Source organism: Geotrypetes seraphini, chromosome 4 (genome assembly GCF_902459505.1).
Source record: "Geotrypetes seraphini chromosome 4, aGeoSer1.1, whole genome shotgun sequence".
Lineage (NCBI taxonomy): Eukaryota > Metazoa > Chordata > Amphibia > Gymnophiona > Dermophiidae > Geotrypetes > Geotrypetes seraphini.
The window spans coordinates 165,931,957-165,950,693 of NC_047087.1; the positions used below are offsets into that span (position 1 = coordinate 165,931,957).

The 18,737-nt window shown below is 40.9% G+C and overlaps 1 protein-coding gene across 1 annotated transcript in view; it reads right to left on the bottom strand.

The window, feature by feature from the left end:
- The window catches only part of CARMIL2 (capping protein regulator and myosin 1 linker 2), a 582,193-nt gene that overhangs the window by 422,894 nt on the left and 140,562 nt on the right, over positions 1–18,737 (bottom strand). Inside the window, exons 16-17 of the mRNA XM_033941489.1 lie at positions 16,301–16,476; positions 3,039–3,126 (exon numbers count right to left, since the gene is read on the bottom strand). Of these exons, the coding sequence (XP_033797380.1) occupies positions 3,039–3,126; positions 16,301–16,476 (264 nt within the window). The remainder of the gene's footprint in view (positions 1–3,038; positions 3,127–16,300; positions 16,477–18,737) is intronic.

Here is an 18,737-nt window from a genome sequence, read left to right on the forward strand (position 1 = left end):
ACTCCCCCTAACACCATTCCTGCCATGTGTGACTGCGGTATTCTGTTAGCATGATATTTGTGTAGCATTCTGTAATAATTTGGCTTATTCAGTTTTCTTGATAGTAGAGGGTATATATGTGAAGGGGAGGGGAGACGGGGGTTTTGTTGATCCTTGCCCTGTATTATTTATATTTATAAAATGACAATTGTACATAATATTGTTTCTTTTTATACTTTAATAAAATATGTTCAATATAAAATCATAACTATTTGAGGCTTGTGCGGATGGGATCAGATAGTTAATGGGACCGAGCTCGCGGGGACAGGGCGGCAATGGGGTTTTTAAAAATTTCAGTCTTATTAGTTTGCCGGTCCACGAAATAATTATTTTATTTCCGCCGGTCCATAGGTGTAAAAAGGTTGAAGAACACTGCACTAGAGCAAGCATTGTCCCGTTTTAAGGATACAGTCAGTGAGGTGCAAAATCTATATATATACCATGTATCAACAAGGATTCCAAGAGGAAAAGAACAAGGAAACAGCGTGGCTCACTATAGCAGTGAAGGAAGTGATCAGAGACAAGAAGACTTCGTTTAAGGAAAAAACAAAAACAGTCGAAAACTGGAAAAAGCACAGACAACATCAAAGCAACTGTCATAAGGTGGTAAGAGGGGCCAAAAGAGACTATGAGGAAAAAATAGCTAAGGAGGAAAAAATTTTTAAGCTGTTCTTTCGATATGTTAAGGGGAAACGACCCGTGAAGGAAGCAGTAGGGCCATTAGATGACCCCTTTATCCTCAAGCTCACATTTGTACTTGTAATTTGACTAATTAATGTTTACACCTCCTCCCCTTTTTAAAATGATTTATTTTTAACATTGTAAACCGGCCAGGTGTCCGTCGATGGTCAGTATATTAAAACTTAATAAACTTGAAACTTGACAAAGCCATCGCCGACAAACTGAACACATTTTTTGCTCTGTATTTACCAAAGAGGTTATATCTAATACAGTATACCAGATGCCGACAGGCTATACACAGGAAATGAAGACGGGAAACTGACAGGGTTGACAGTCAGTGTAGAAGAGGTATGCAGACAGATAGATAGGCTTAAAAACGATAAATCTCCGGGACCGGACGGCATCCACCTGAGGGTAATCAAGGAACTGAAAGGGGTTATAGCTGAACTGCTTCAACTAATAGCAAATCTGTCGAGCAAATCAGGAAGGATTCCGGAAGACTGGAAAGTGGCGAATGTTATGCTGATCTTCAAGAAAGATTCACTACAGACCAGTGAGTCTGACTTTCGTACCGGGAAAGATGGTAGAGGCACTGATAAAGCACCGCATCATTGATCACCTTGACGGACACAATCTGACGAGGACCTGCCAGCACGGCTTTAGCAAAGGAAGATCTTGCTTGACAAACTTACTGTACTTCTTCAAGGGAGTAAACAGGCAGCTAGACAAGGGTGACCCAGTCAACATTGTATATCTAGATTTTCAGAAGGTGTTCCATAATGTCCTGCATGAACGTCTACTTTGAAAAATTGCAAGCCATGAAATCGAGGGTGATATACTCACATGGATTAAAAACTGGTTGGTGGATAGGAAACAGAGAGTGGGGGTAAATGGACAATACTTGGACTGGAAAAGCGTCACGAGTGGCATGCTGCAGGGTTCAGTGCTCGGGTCTGTGCTCTTCAAAATATTTATAAATGACCTGGAAATTGGTACGACGAGTGAGTTGATTAAATTTGCGGACGATACAAAGTTATTCAGAGTAGTGAGGGCACAGAAGAATTGCGAAGACCTACAACGAGACATAAATACACTTGAGGAATGGGCCGTGAAATGGAAAATGAGGTTCAACGTGGATAAGTGCAAGATGATGCATGTCGGTAACAAAAATCATACGCACGAATATAGGATGTCTGGTGCTGTACTCGGATAGAGCCCCAAGGAAAGGAACTTGGGAGTACTTGTAGAGAAGTCAATGAAGCCGTCCATGCAATGTGCGGCAGCAGCAAAAAGAGCAAACAGAATGCTAGGAATGATTGGGATCACAAACAGATCTGAGAAGGTTATCATGCTGCTGTACCAGGCCATGGTGCGCCCCCACCTGGAATACTGCGTCCAACACTGGTCACTGTACATGAAAAAGGACATAGTACTACTTGAAAGGGTCCAGAGAAGAGCGACAAAAATGGTTAAGGGACTGGAGGAATTGCCGTATAATGAGAGGCTAGAGAAATTGGACCTCTTCTCCCTTGAAAAGAGGAGACTGAGAGGGGACATGATCAAAACATTCAAAATATTGAAGGGAATTGACTTAGTAGAGAAAGAGAGATTGTTCACCCTCTCCAAGGTGGAGAGAACAAGAAGGCACTCTCTAAATTTAAAAGGGGATAGATTCCATACAAACGTAAGGAAGTTCTTCTTCACCCAGAGAGTGGTAGAAATCTGGAACACTCTTCAAGAGGCTGTTATAGGGGAAAGCATCCTCCAGGGATTCAATAAAAGGTTAGATAAGTTCCTGCTGAACCAGAACGTACACAGGTAAGGCCAGACTCAAATAGGGCATGGTCTTTGACCTAAGGGCTGCCGCATGAGCGGACTGCGGGGCACGATGGACCACTGGTCTGACCAGCAGTGGCAATTCTTATGTTCTCTTAATCACATTGATGTTATACTTTTTAATGAGTTTGCTTATTGTTACAACGTTCACCAGAAAATATCTTGCAACAAAAAAATATAGAGAAATAGCATACGTTAATGTTAGATCTCAGACAATGAAATCTGTGAATTCCTGAAACATACAGTAGATTCTGTTTCCCACTCTTCCCAATGACTCTGGGTGACCTAGGACAAGTTACTTTATATCCCTGTATCTCATTTTCCAAGATACATTAATTGGAAGATTACAATCAAATGTACTGATACATTTTTCTCACCAAGTATGGCTTAATGTATGTTTTTGAGATGCAATAATTATAAAATGTTACTGGCTTTAAAGGCAACTAATTAAAAATAGTTGAAAAGCTCTTCTAAACACTTACCAGCCTACACTGAGCCAGAGTTAGATCTTCCAAAACCTCATCAGTGATTCTGTCTGCTACAGCGCTGGTGATGGACAACTTTATTTCACTAAGGCACAAGAGCAGAACAATTAACAATGCAGATCAAGATAGTTCAAATTCAAATACATGTTATCTTGCATGGGAAATTGATAAAACCATGTGCTTCTGTTAATGAACAAAAGATTAGGTTCTTACCTCTGCTAATCTTCTTTCTTGTAAATCCATACTTTATTCCGGGACCAGTGGGTTATTTCCCTCCACCCGCCAGGGTCTGTAAGAAGCCTCAAAACTTCAGAGGCTTTTTCCCATCTCCCTTACATACCTCCTCCCTGAGCATGCTCACCAGTTTTTTCTTCCTACAAGCTAGGCTGTAGGAGCTCATTTTTTCTGCTCGTATTTTATTTTGTGATCTTTCAAAAATTTTTGTTTGCGGTTTTTGCCTTCGTGCTGTGGATGTTCCCTGCGGGGACATCCTTGACTGCGGGAGATCGCAGACTATTGGAAAGCATCTGCTTCTGGGGGGGGGGGCATTCCCTGCTCAGCAATAAGCCCCCTGGACAGCCTGCACATCAGATCGGGGCTCCGGGACCTTTCCTTGGGAGCTAGCTCACTCCAGGTTCGTCCGCTAGTGGGTATAGCACAGGATGAGAAGGTTCCATGGAGGCACGACTGGGATCGGTGCCAGGCTGCATCTTTCTGCCAGGCATTTGAACGGCGTGTCCAAGGGTGGTGGAGGTCTCCGGTCATGGTGATCAGGCCAGTGGGGCAGTCAGAAGACTTGAAATCCAGATTTCCAGTTCACTGAGGCAAAGGATCTCTTTGCAAGCTATATTCAGCTGCATGCAGTTTCTCTCATCAGTACAGCGAGTAAAATGTTTCAGTTTTTCCTGTAAGCACATGGTTATGTGAGAGCAAGCCAACAGTTTGAATCAGAGATTTGGGTGGGTCTTTAAAAAGGGAGTTTTATATGGTTTCCCTGCATGCCCTATGTGCCTCCCCCCCCCCACCCACACACATAATCTTAAAATCTCTGTTTTTGAGGGTTCTCTGTGATTTTCCTGGGTTATTTTTAGTCAAAACAGGGCCTCAATGGTCATTTTGGATTTTTCCAGATTTGATTTTAAAGTTATTTTTCATACTTGCCAGTTTCTTTTTTCTTTTTTTTTAAACCACTTAGTTGATCTCCCCAGGGCAGGATGGGATGGATTCATGCCTCATTTGCAGTGGACGGCTATTGGTTGCACAGCCGTATTCCATATGCGCTGCGGACTGCGAGGGGGGCGATATTTGCTCGAATGCGATGCCTTTAACCTCCAGGGAGGATCTTCAAGCCCATGAAATTGGTGTCAAGGGGCCCTGGGGAGTGTGCTGGTGGCATTTCGGTGAACTGTATGCGTGGCTCCAGTGAAAAACCTAATAAAATGTAAAGCTATGTATTTTATTATTATGTCTTCTTTAACCAGTTGATACATAAGGCATTTTCTATACTTGATCTTATGTTTCATCAACTGCTTCTGGCCAATTGATAGCCAGTTCAGTGTATAAAGGAAACAAATAAACTAAGGTGAAGTAATTTGAGAACTGAACACATATACAGTATAAATGATGCTACCCACTTGTGTGCCTGATCAACATGGCCATCTACAGAAAATTCTTGTTATGAGTGAGAAATCCACATATACATCCACAAATATATACATATACACATTATAGAAACATGACAGTATCTAGTCTGTTCATCCACCTAAACCATTATCTCGTTCTCCGAGAGATCCCACATGTCTATCTCAGGCCCTCTTGAATTCAGACACAGTCTCTGTTTCTACCACCTCTTCCGGGACACTGTTCCACACATCTACAACCCTTTCTGTAAAAAAGTGTTTCCTCAGATTACACCGGAGCCTATCACCTCTTAACTTCATCCTATCCCCTCTCATTGCAGAGTTTCCATTCAAATGAAAGAGATGTGACTCATGCGCATTTATATTATGTAGGTATTTAAACATCTCTATCATATCTCCCCTCTCCTGCCTTTCTTCCAAAGTATACAGTTTGAGATCTTTAAGTCTGTCCCCATACGCCTTATCACGAAGACCACACACCATTTTAATAGCCGTCCTCTGGATCGAGTCCATCCTTTTTATATCTTTTTGAAGGTGCGGTCTCTAGAATTGTACTAGCCATACCTCTTCCTATGCCTTAGCATCCTTCTAGCTTTTACCGTCACCTTTTCAACCTGTTTGGCCACCTTAAGATCATCACATACAATCACACCCAAATCCCACTCTTCCGTCGTGCACATAAGTTCTTCACCCCCTAAACTGTACCCTTCCCTAGGGTTTTTGCAGTCCAAATGCATGACCTTGCATTTCTTAGCATTAAATTTTAGCTGCCAGATTTCAGACCATTCTTCAATCTTTGCCAGGCATTCTTCATGTTATTCATACCATTCGGCATGTCTACCCTATTGCAGATTTTGGTATCATCTGCAAAGAGGCAAATCTTACCCAACAATCCTTCAGCAATATCATTTATAAAAATGTTAAAAAGAAAGAACAGGCCCAAGAACAGAACTTTGAGGCACACCACTGGTAACATCCCTTTCCTCAGAGCGATCTCCATTGATCACTACCCTCCATCAACTTCTACTCAACCAGTTCCTGTCCCAGCCCATCACTTTGGGACCCATCCCAAGGGCACTCAGTTTATTTATTAGACATCTGTGTGGAACACTGTCAAAGGCTTTGCTAAAATCTAAATGCACCACATCTAGCACACATCCTCTATCCAATTCTCTGGTCACCCAGTCAAAGAAATTGATCAGCCATGTTGCCTCTGGTCTTGAAATCCACAGGATTCCAGAAACTTGACCATTCTGTTTTTAAAAGTGTTTCCATTAATTTGCTTACCACAGAAGTCAGACTTACCGGCCTGTAATTCCCTATTTCTTCCTTATTTCCACTTTTGTGGAGAGGGACCACATCCAGCCTTCTCCAGTCCTCCTACCACTCCCGACTCTAGAGACTAGTTGAAAAGGTCAGTCAGTGGAGAAGTTCCTTCAGCACTCTCAGATGTACACCATCCGATCCAATCGCTTTGTCTACTTTTATTTTAACTAGCTCCTCAAGAACACAATCCTCTGAAAATTGATCAGGGTCTATTACTCCTCCATCCCTATTCACATTTGTCTTCTGTAGTCCCGCTCCTGGCACTTCAGCCATGAACACAGAACATAAATATTTGTTAAGTAATTTGGCCTTTTCTTTATCAGCTTCTACATATTTCTCCCCTTCACCTTTGAGTCTCACAATGCCACTTTTGCACTTCTTCCTATCACTAATATATCAAAAAAAATGTCTTGTCTTCCCGTTTTACCATGTCAGCTATTTTTCTTCCATTTGCATCTTTGCTTTCCTGACTACACGACCAGCCTCTCTTAACTTTTCCAGTTATTTTTGCCTGTCTTCGTCTTTCTATGATCTTTTGTAGTTTATGAAAGCTAACCTCTTATTCCTTACCTTCTCAGCTATTACTTTTGAGAATCAAAGTGGCCTTCTTTTCCTCTTACTTACTTGCCTAACAAAAAGGCTTGTCACCCTTACAATTGCTCTTTTCAGTTATGCCCATTGCATTTCCATTCCTTCCAGAAGTTCCCACCCTGACAGCAATTCCTTGATGTAAACCCCCATCTGAACAAAGTTAGTTTTTAAAAAGTCTAGAACCTTTGCTTTTGAATGAGCCCGCTCCAAACCCATCTTAATATTAAACCGTACTATGCAGTGATCAGTGGATGCCAGATGATCACCCACTGTAACATCAGAAACATTTTCCCCATTTGTAAGCACTAAGTCAAGTTTCAAGTTTTATTAAGATTTATTATCTACGCAATATCATATTTCAATGCGTATAACATTTTTTAAAAAGGGGAAGACAAAACAAAACATTGAATACAAATTAAATATGTTCTAATACAAATTATATATACATTCTAATACATAACTGGTACAGAAGGCAAGGGGGATGAACTACAATCTTTAGAGAAAGAAAAGAAACATTTAGGGAAGAACACATTTGGTGGGGACATATAAGAAAAAAAAAAAAAGAAAAGAAATAAAAAGGATAATTTTGTGACCTACTCGTAGGATTGATTAAAGTCTAAAAGTTTTAGTGATTGATAAATTATGCTGTCTGTGTATGTAGTGATTGGTAAATTATGCTGTCCAGTATGACCCCATCCCGCGTGGGTTCCATTACCAACTGCTGGAACAGTTCTCCTTGTAGAGAATCCAGGAACGATGGATGACTGAATTTAGACTGAAGCTCAATTCAGAAAAAACAAAATTCTTCATAGCTTCGCCACACCCACTAGATACTAAAACTCCACTATGCATCAATAATCTTAGTTATCCCATTCAACCCACTCTGAAGGTTCTGGGTGTAACGCTGGACCAGGGCCTAACCATGAAAGATCAGTAGACTCTTTGATTAAAAAGGTTTTTTTTTACTTTCTGGAAGCTTCAGTCCATTAGAGCATATTTTGAGGCACCATCATTTACAATCCTGGTACAATCCCTCATTCTGAGCCAACTGGAGTACTGCAATATCGCCTATCTGGCAGTTTCCCAGAAGAATATGCGGCAATTGCAACTGGTGCAGAATGAGGCAGTCAGGTTGATCTTCGGGTTGAAGAAGTTCGATCACATAACTCCCTCCTACCGACTCCTGCATTGCCTGCCAATGGAGGTGCGTGTGAGGTTTAAGTTCGGCTGCGTTTGCTTCAAGGTTCTATTCGGACTAGCCCCCAAATACATAATTGACCTATTCTCCTTTTCAACCAATAGACATAAAAGAAGCTAAAACTTGAATTTTGTTTCCCCCCCAGTTAGAGGATGTAAATTCAAAATTCATCACCAACATCTTCTCTCTTATCAAGCAGCATTATGGGGCAACGATCTGAAACAACTACTTACGCTTGCCAATACATATAGGGAATTTAGGAGACAACTGAAAACATATCTGTTCCTAAAGTACATAGGAAACTGATTCACACAATCTCTCTCACAATACCAGATCTCTAGAACTGCTAAACAGTAGATATTAACTATGTCAATTCTACTCAATTTGTAACATTTATAATTTGTAACATTTAGAACTTCACGGTCCTGCGGTATATAAACCATTATTATTATTATTATAGGATCTCCATACTTTTATAAGACCCCGCAATAGGAATACCCCAATCAACATCCGGCATGTTAAAATCACCTATTAGCAAGACTTCTCCTTTTTTAGATATACAGTACTCCTCCTTCTAGACCAGAATCTTATTTCCCAAACTTCGAGCATTAGTATATACTAGTGCTGCCCGATTTCCGATTCAAATCGATTCACCGATTTGAAATGGGTGAATCGATTCATTGTTTAAAAAAACTGGGCTCATCGATTCAAATGGGCCCCGAGTCCCGTTCGGGCTTTCCCTCTGTCACCACCCGCCGGAGTCATTCCATCTAATGTAACTTCCCTTTTTGTGAAACCGGAAGTTATATCAGAACAAAGGACTTTGGAAAGGGAGTTACAAAGCCATGTTAGGGCAATAACTCAAGTTATTAGCCCTTCAAAGCGACTGAAAAGGCTCTAATGCTGGGTTTCTTGCCGTAATGCAGACCTAAAAACTTACCCTGCAGTACGTTTAATAAAATGCAAAACATATAAGTATTTGTAAAGCAACTCATTATTAAATAAATTCCTAACAGGACTTGTGATGAACATCAGATGCACAGCACAAGTTGTGTATAGCTCTTCAATGATGGTAAAATACAGTTGACTCCACCTAAATGCATGTCGGTTAAGCGCACGCTTCAGTTATCCGCAGCCTACCACCATGGTCCCACTTTTTTAAAAATTAAAGTCAATGGATGTAAACTCTGGATAATTGCAATTCTGATAAGCACACAATCCGCTTATGCACACTGATGTTATAGGTCCCTCGTCTATGCGTTCATGTTACGTTCACTCTGGTTAAAAGTAATCACGTTCTCACGTTGATGAGCCACGTGTTTCGGATCAGCAATCTAGGCCTGGCCAGGTGTTCAAACTTTCGAAACTGCACCATGGCGTCTCATGGAGTAAAACCTTTGTCTTTGGTTGATCAAAAGTCATTATCTCTGGATGAACGTGTCCACCACGCTGGCAAAAGTCATTGTCTTTGGCTAAACGTGTCGATATCGTAAAGAGATTTGACCAATGGGAAAGTCAGGTCTCTATTGCAAAACATTACAGCATTCATCCTAGCCAGATTTCTCAGATTCACAAAAAAAGCAAGCCATATTGAAAGACTGGCAAAACAACAGCAATCCTACCAGGAATTGGAAAAGAATTGGGAAGGCTGGAGACATTGAACAGGCGTTGCTGCGATGGTTTGCTGAAGCTAGAAGTCAACTGCCAATCAATAAGCTTCTATTGATGGAGAAAGCAGCACAGCTATCCAAAGAACTGAGCGTAGAAGACTTCACAGCAACAAATGGATGGCTAGAGAGTTGGAAAGTTCATAACGACATAAAATTTAAGAAGCAGCATGGTGAAGAACAAGGTGCAGAAAGATGGATTCTTTTTGTATTATTATTATTTCTTTTCATTTCTAGATATTGTCTTTAACAGTGGACTAACATGGCTGCCACATCATTTCTCTCAAGAAAATTGTGATAGCTGCTATGACTTTAGTTTGCTTAGGTCCAACTGCATTGACTAGAGAAGCATCAGTTTGTTCATAACAGAAATGAATGAAGAATACAAGCCAATTTGTCAACATTTATTAGTTACTGGAATTTGAAGTCTACATGTATGATTGTGTAGACTTTTTGAGAGATTTAATTCTTTTAAGATAGTAAGAGAAAGCCCTTTTAAAGGGACTTCTCACATAGTTTCTTATGCATTTTAGGACAAAAATAGGAAATATTGTTCCCTCATTGACATGGAAAGGTGTAACCTTTGGGAAGGATTTAGGATGAGTACCTAGAAGTAACTTGTTGAGTATAGAGTTCAAAGGTGGACAAGATTTAATGTTCCCTTATTCTTCTAGCTGAATAACTGATACTAAAATTAGGGGGGGGGGGTGATATTCAGCTGGTGCCCGTGAGTGTTTTTATAGCCGTCAGTGCCCAGATAGTCAATGCCAAACAATGTTTGGGCACCAATATTAAATTTAAGGTTTAAGCAGCCAACTCTCTCTTATATAATTAAGAGCAATATTCAGCATTTAACCGCATAAAGATAGGACTAACATTTGTGTTGTCTGATTTAACAACTGTATTTAGGAAGTTAAATGCTGAATATTGTTATGGATACAAATTCCATGTGTGATACTGAGGAGTTTAGTGCAGGGGCGTAGCCACAGGGCAGGCCTGGCCCACCCAGTGTGAGCTCAGGCCCATCCACCCAGCAGCCACAAATTGCTGGCAGCAGTTCCTACATGCTGCCTGTGGTTGACATGGAAGACTTCCCTCTGACGTGTTTGCGTTTTATGTCAGAGGGAAGGCTCCTGGGTCAGCCGCCAGCAGTATATAGGAACAGCTGCCGGCAACCTGAAAAGAAATAGAAATGCTGCACAAGCTGGTAGGGATGGGAAGGGAGGGAAAGAGAGGCTCCTGCACAGGCTGGGGGGGGGGGGAAAGAGGCCTGCCCACTTTGTACTCAGGTCTGCCCAAAATTGGCTGTCTGGCTATGCCTCTGGTACAGTGGTGTGGGAGTAATACTGTCCACTTGGACAGAATGAAAACATAGACAGTGAAATGTTAGCTGAAATTAGGAAGGCTAACACATTTGGTAACATAATATTGGACAATCTCAATTACCCCAATATTGAATGATGTAAATTTATAATTGGGACACAAAGATAGTAACATTGTAGTTGCCTGGATGACTACTTCGTAGAGCAACTGAACTTGGAACTAATGAAAGGGGAAATTACTTTAGATTTGTTCCTTAGTGGAATGCAGGATCTGGTACAAGGAGTAAGGGTTCTAGGGCTTCTTGGAAATAATGATTATAATGTGATCAAATTAATCATAGTAATTAAGACCACTGTTATAGCATTCAGTTTTAAATAGAGAGTATGAAAACATGAGGAAATTAGAATGAAATCTAAAAAGAGTGGCTTCTAGGATGAAAAGTTCGCATGATGCATGAACATTATTTAAAAATATTATTTTGGAAACCCAAATAAAATGTTTTTCATGCTTTAAAAAAGTAAAAAAAAATACAACAACCCAAACAACTGCCACATGGAATACAGACCCTAATGAGGAAAACAAAGATGAGTATAAACGGAACAGCTTATGTAACTTCCTGTTTCAGTGTAGCGAGAGACTGGAGCTGGCTAGCCTGCCAGCAGTGCTCTACTTTAATTGCTAACACTGCCGGCAATCTAGCCAGGATGGAAGGAGGATATAATGGACAACGGTGGTGGCATCAGGTGGCGGGCAGCAGCGGCCACAGGTACAGGCAAGTAAAAGATGACAGCAAGGCTGCTCTTCTGGGAGGACAGCAGCAGCAAAGGTGACTCTCCATGGAGATGAGGAGTGGTGGCAAGGCAGCCCTCCAAGGAGGGCTGTGGGAGCAAGGTTGGTTCTCTGGGGTGGGGGCAGCAGCGGCAAAAGCAGAGAGGCAGCTCTAAGCCAACATTCCTCCAATGTCGTCTTCTGCTTGACTTCACTTCTAGTGGAGTGCACTGAAAGTGATGTAGGTCAGATGAAGAATGCTGTGACTGTGAAGGAAGGTAGGCCTGACTGCATTAATTCCATGAATTTTTTTAACGTCACTAAATGCGTTAATTGTTCAGCCCTTGTTTAGACAAGTTCCTAGAGGAAACTGTCATAACAATGACTAGCCAGGTACTGTAGATTAGAGAAAGTTAAGAACATAAGAACATAAGCAATGCCTCTGCTGGGTCAGACCTGAGGTCCATCGTGCCCAGCAGTCCACTCACACGGCGGCCCAACAGGTCCAGGACCTATGCAGTAATCCTCTATCTATATCCCTCTATCTCCTTTTCCAGCAGGAAACTGTCCAATCCTTTCTTGAACCCCAGTGCCGTACTCTGCCCTATTACGCTCTCTGGAAACGCATTCCAGGTGTCCACCACAAGTTGGGTAAAGAAGAACTTCCTAGCATTCGTTTTAAATCTGTCCCTCTTCAACTTTTCTAAATGCCCTCTTGTTCTTTTATTATTCGAAAGTTTGAAGAATCTGTCCCTCTCTACTCTCTCTATGCCCTTCATGATCTTGTAAGTCTCTATCATATCCCCTCTAAGTCTCCTCTTCTCCAGGGAAAAGAGACCCAGTTTCTATAATCTCTCAGCGTATGAAAGTTTTCTATCCCCTTTATCAAACACGTCGCTCTCCTCTGAACCCTCTCGAGTAACGCCCTGTCCTTCTTAAGGTACGGCGACTAATATTGGACGCAGTACTCCAGATGCGGATGCACCATCGCCCGATACAATGGCAGGATAACTTCTTTCGTTCTGGTTGTAATACCCTTCTTGATTATGCCTAGCATTATTTTTGCCTCCTTAGCGGCCGCTGCGCACTGTGCCGTCGGCTTCATTGTCATGTCCACCATTACCCCCAAGTCCCTTTCTTGGGTACTCTCATTTAATAACATCCCTCCCATCGTATAGTTGTACCTCAGGTTTCTGTTTCCCACATGTAATACTTTACATTTCTCAACGTTGAACTTCATCTGCCATCTCGTCGTCTATTCCTCTAGTTTGTTCAAGTCCCTTTGCAATTCTTCGCAGTCCTCTTTAGTTTGGTGTCGTCCGCAAATTTTATTATCTCACACCTCGTCCCTGTTTCTAGATCATTTATGAATATATTAAATAGCAGCGGCCCGAGAACCGAGCCCTGCGGAACCCCACTCATGACCCTCCTCCAGTCCGAATAGTGGCCCTTCACTCCTACCCTCTGTTTCCTACCTGCCAACCAGTTTCTGATCCATCTATGTACCTCTCCTTCCACCCCATGGTTCTTCAGTTTCTGGAGTAGGCGTTCATGGGGCACCTTGTCAAATGCTTTTTGGAAATTTAGATATATGATGTCTATGGGGTCTCCTTTGTCCATCCGTTTGTTAATTCCTTCAAAGAAGTGCATTAAGTTCGTTAGGCACGATCTCCCCTTGCAGAAACCATGTTGGCTGGTTATCAGAAGTTCGTTTCTTTCGAAATGTTCATGGATGTTTTCTTTTATCAGTGCTTCCGCCATTTTCCCCGGAACCGAGGTCAGACTCACAAGTCTGTAGTTTCCTGGGTCACCTCTTGATCCCTTTTTAAAGATAGGTGTAACGTTGGCTATCTTCCAGTCCTCCGGGATCATGCCTGTTTTCAGGGATAGATTGCAAATTTGCTGCAGTAGTTCTGCTATCTCCTCCTTTAATTCTTTCAGAACCCTTGGATGGATTCTGTCCGGACCTGGGGATTTCTCAGTTTTTAGTTAACACTTATTCCTTGAAATGTGTTATAAGAAACTGGATGTACTTTTTGGTATCTGCTGAGACAGAACAATATCAGAGACAGGATGCTGGCTGAGATGGACCTTAGTTTGACTCAGCATGGCTTTTCTTAAGTGTCTGTATTTATAAGGGAAGTCATGTTGAATTGGGTTATTAAGTTTGTGCTTTGAGAAATCAAATGGCAGAAGAGGCAAGCCATCCTACAGTGTAGCAGTTACTTGGCTGAAGATACCTGAAACAAAACTTGATTGTAAACACAGTCCATGTTGGATGGTTTTTTCATACATGAAAGGATATGGATTGTTGAACTGTCTATATGTGAGATTCAGCTAAGTAATTTTTAAGTAGAGTAGAAAAGTGAATAAACAAAGTAAACATACAGACATTCAAATGATTACGAGGGGGTGCTAAAAAGTTCTCAGTCCAGCCAAGAAGGGAATGATGTGAGGCCATGAAACTTACAAGTTATTTCACATATTCACCCCTAAGTTCAACACACTTGGCACATTATGTCTGAAGATTTTGTAACCCTTCCAAAAATACTCTGATGTCTGGTCACTGAAATACTGCTCCACTGCTTCAATCATCTCTGAATCACTCGTAGATTGTTACCCTTTCAAACTCTTTTTAAGGTTTGGAAACAGAAAATAGAGCAATATCTGGTGATTAGGGTAGATTTTCTATGCACTGAAATCCCAACTGAGTCAAAACATCCATTGTTTTGCCAGTCTTGTGAGCAAGTGCATTGTTTTGCAAACAGAGAACTCCTTTTTTCTTTCAGTGCCTCCTTTAATTGGCACAGCAAGTTACAGTAGTATTCTACATTAAATGTTTGGCCCCTCAGAAGATAGTCATTACAACACATTTCTGATCCCAAAACACTGTGGCCATGACCCTTCCTGCTAATGTTTGGGTCTTGAAGTTCTTTGGCCTTGGAGAACCTGAGTGCCGCCATTGCAAGAGCTGTTTTGTCTCAGGATCATAGTAGTATAACCATGTTTCACAACAGTAACTAGTCATTCAAAAATGTTGGCACCAGCTCACTGAAAACGCTGCAAAGTCAACTTTGAAGTGTCCACTCAACATCATTTCTCATCAGCATTCAAACATTTGGGCATACCCAGCTGTTTGTGGATTATACACCATATTTCCTCAATATCTATAGTGTCTCAGCAATTTTTTGCCGATCTGCCAAAATCAGGTTATGGATATGGTCAACTGTTTGAGGCCTCCCAGACCTTGCAGCAGCAAGTTCAGTCTCCAGGCTGAAGGTTTGCACACCACTTCTTCACTGTGGAGTATGATGGACATTTGTCATTCATTGTTGCATCATACATTCATGGATTTCCTGTAGAGATTTCTTCTGCAGGAATAGGAACTTCATGATGGATCCGAGTTCCACACTTGAAAATTCCATACTTTTTTTCTTTTTTTTTTTTCCTTGAAAATTTATTGAAAGTTTTACAAAATACAAATGCAAAAGGGAAAGTGGTACACAAGAAAAGTACAATAGTCAATAATGTACAGACAAAGTGTTGGTGTTATATGAAAAGTACATCAATGTAAGTGAGGAAGGGGTATAAAATATAATACTCAATAATCCCAAATCTAATACAGGTAGGGACAGAGAAAAGAAGGATGAGTAGACATGGTTTTATTAATGATCTGAAACATAAGAATTGCTGCTGCTGGGTCAGACCAGTGGTCCATCGTGCCCAGCAGTCAAAGACCAGTGCCCTATTTGAGTCTAGCCTTACTTGCGTATGTTCTGTTCCAGTAGGAACTTATCCAACCTTGTCTTAAATCCTTGAAGGGTGCTATCCCCTATAACAGCCTCCAGAAGAGTGTTCCAGATTTCTACCACTCTCTGGGTGAAGAACTTCCTTATGTTTATATGGAATCTTTTCTCTTCTAACTTTAGCGAGTGCCCTCTCGTTCTCTTCACCTTGGAGAGGGTGAACAGTCTCTCTTTCTCTACTAAGTCAATTCCCTTCAGTATTGTGAATGTTTCGATCATGTCCCCTCTCAGTCTTCTCTTCTCAAGGGAGAAGAGGCCTAGTTTCTCGAGCCTCTCATTGTAAGGCAACTCCCCCAGTCCCTTAACCATTTTTGTTGCTCTTCTCTAGACCCTTTCGAGTAGTACTATGTCCTTTTTCATGTACGGTGACCAGTGTTGGACACAGTATTCTAGGTGGGGGCGTACCATGGCTCGGTATAACGGCATGATAACCTTTTCAGATCTGTTTGTGATCCCCTTGTTAATCATTCCTAGCATTCTGTTTGCCCTTTTCGCCGCCACCGCGATTCTGCAAATTGGCACTTTTCAAAATAAAATAATACTTTTTTCAGCTACAGCAGCAAAATAATGCACAGAATTTAGGAAGTTGGTTGGACTGAGAACCTTTCAGCACCCCCTCGTATGAAATGAATTATTAAACTATATGATGATCCTTTTTATAGATGTATTCTGATTTTATGAGTCATGGAATTGTTTTATAGTGAATCTCAAAAGTATTTACTGAAAGGTTCCAGCTTATTATTACTATTACTCACCATAAAGAGCATGTTTTTTAAATGACTGACGTATGTCTCATCTTTGTTTCTACAATCCTCAGAATGCTTTGGAATGGAAATCTCCCTACCCTCCTCCTATTTCAGAACTGCCTGAGAACCAGAGAATGAACATGAAGCCCTTTTATCACACAACAGAGTGCAAGAGCAATCGGACACAAACTCACTTGATCATACTAGTGATGTCATCCTTCAGTTGATTTAGAAGTAAAGTCAGTTTGAGAGTTTCTTGGTGAATGACTTTACTGGAAATGGTGCTAGCGAGTTGATCCCGAACACCTGTTTTTTGCAATACCTTAGGACACAGATTCTGGGTAGTATCCAGGATAGACTGCATACAATTCTAAAATATAAAAGAAATATAACATCAGCATTCATTGTAGGATAGCCCCCATTTTGTGCTGACCTACAAATAAACTGGAACATTGATCAGTCTTTGTGGAATACAAGGGTATATATCTTATGTTAAGAAGAGACCTCAACTGCTCCTTGTCCTGAAGAGGTGTAAAATGTGGATCTGATAAAGGGAAGGAAAACTCCATTGGAATATCTTACCTGATGGCTTTCAAACTTTGGAAAAGGTAAAACTTGGGCTTCAGTAGGTTATTTCAATGTCCTTCTCTTTTACTTTTTTAGTTCAGTACTCTGCTTTTTTAGCAATGTCAGTTTAGGCAATAGAGTCTTTAGAGCATGAGTGTCAAAGTCTCTCCTCGAGGGCCGCAATCCATTCGGGTTTTCAGGATTTCCCCAATTAAAATACATGAGATCTATTGGCATACAATGAAAGCAGTGCATGCAGATAGATCTCATGCATATTCATTGGGGAAATCCTGAAAACCCAACTGGATTGCGGCCCTCGAGGAGGGACTTTGACACCCCTGCTTTAGAGTCTCTGTTAGGGTTTTTATATAAAAAATGTTTTAGTCTAGATTAGAATTTTAGGTTGCATTTCAGAGCTTAAGTTAAGATGAGATTAGGACACAGATAACAGTTGAGGAAAGTCTGTGTTTAGTGTTTAACATTAGTTTAAAATACAGAAAAATTAACTGCTTTTTCAGCAAAGTCAGTTTAGGCAGTAGTGTAGCCCTTAGAGTCTCTGGTACTGTTTAAAAAAAAAAATTATATTGCATATTTATAATTCTACAAAGAATAAAAGATATGGAAATACAAAGAAAAATAATTAGAGGGGTGGGGGGTGTCCGGCAGGAGAGATTGGGCATCTCTCCTGCTGTAGTCTTTGCGGGGGGGAGGGGAGAATGGGGGAACAGGTTCTTTGATTCTCTAACTGGCACTTATGACAGATGCCAATTAGAGAATCATGGTGTTAGGCAAAGGACTGGCCCCTCCTATGCCTAAAAGGTCTTGGTTTGGGACTTGGGCAAATTTTTGGTCGGGAATATGTTTTAAAGATAGACGTAGTGGGGGTCTGGCAATTAAATGCCTGAAAGTACTGGTAGGCCATTCTAAAAAGAAACCACATTTTGGATGGATTTTTTTTTTGAGAATGGACATTTCCCTGCTGCTGACTTTGGGCGCCTAGCGTCTTAGGCCAAAAAGAGACTTAGACTTTTTTTTATTATGCCTTTCCACGTATTTTGTGCAAAAGTTGTGTTCATTTTGCACTGATTTTTTTTTTGTTTGGTTGTAAGATTGATTTGATGAAAGACAATTCAATCGAGTGTTTCTGCATATAAAGGACAGTCTATTTGAGTGTTTCTGCATTTTTGCCCAATTTTTTCAACCCACACTGGGTTATTTTTGAGAGATCTTGATATATTTTGATGCAGTTTTCCCAAAGTTTGTTTAAATCACTGTTTACGTAAGTTACTGAATGGAGTTTTTTGGCCTATGGTTAATGTGTGCCCGCTCGACTATTTGTCAATTGCTTGAATTGAGCAGATTGCTGTTTTCACTGAGGTCTTCTCTACTTCTTTTTAAGCGTTTTATAGCAATGATTCTTATGTCTTTGGATGCGAGTAGAGAGTTATTGGGGTTTTTTTCTGATTTAAACTACCCCAATATTGGCTAGGTAAATGTAACATCAGGGCATGCTAGGGAGATAAAATTCCTTGATGAAATCAAGGACTGCTTTATAGATCAGCTGATTCACTGACAAGAGACGAAGCAATTCTAGACCTAGGGATCCTTTTATCAAGCCGTGCTAGCGGGGTTAGCGACTTTTAATCACGTGCTGGCCATAAAACTACCACCTGCTTAAGGCAGGCGTTAGTGGCTAGCATAGCCGGTGGTTTAACGCGCGCTATTACGCACGTTAAACCACTAGCGCGGTTTGATAAAAGGAGCCCCTGTTTTTTCATGGAGTGCATGAACTGGCGCAGGAGATAATGGTGCTGGGGCTGCTTGAGAAAAGTGATCATAACTTGATCAGATTTGATATAATCCCTGGAATAAGTTCACACAGGAAATCCAATACAACAGCATTTAACTTTATAAAAGGAGACTATGATAACATGAGGAGAATATTAAAAAATAAACTTAGAGGAGTAGCTGCAAAGAGCAACAATTTATATCAGGCTTGCATGTTATTCAAAAATGCCATCCTGGAAGCCCAGACTAGATATATTACATATACTACTAGTCTTA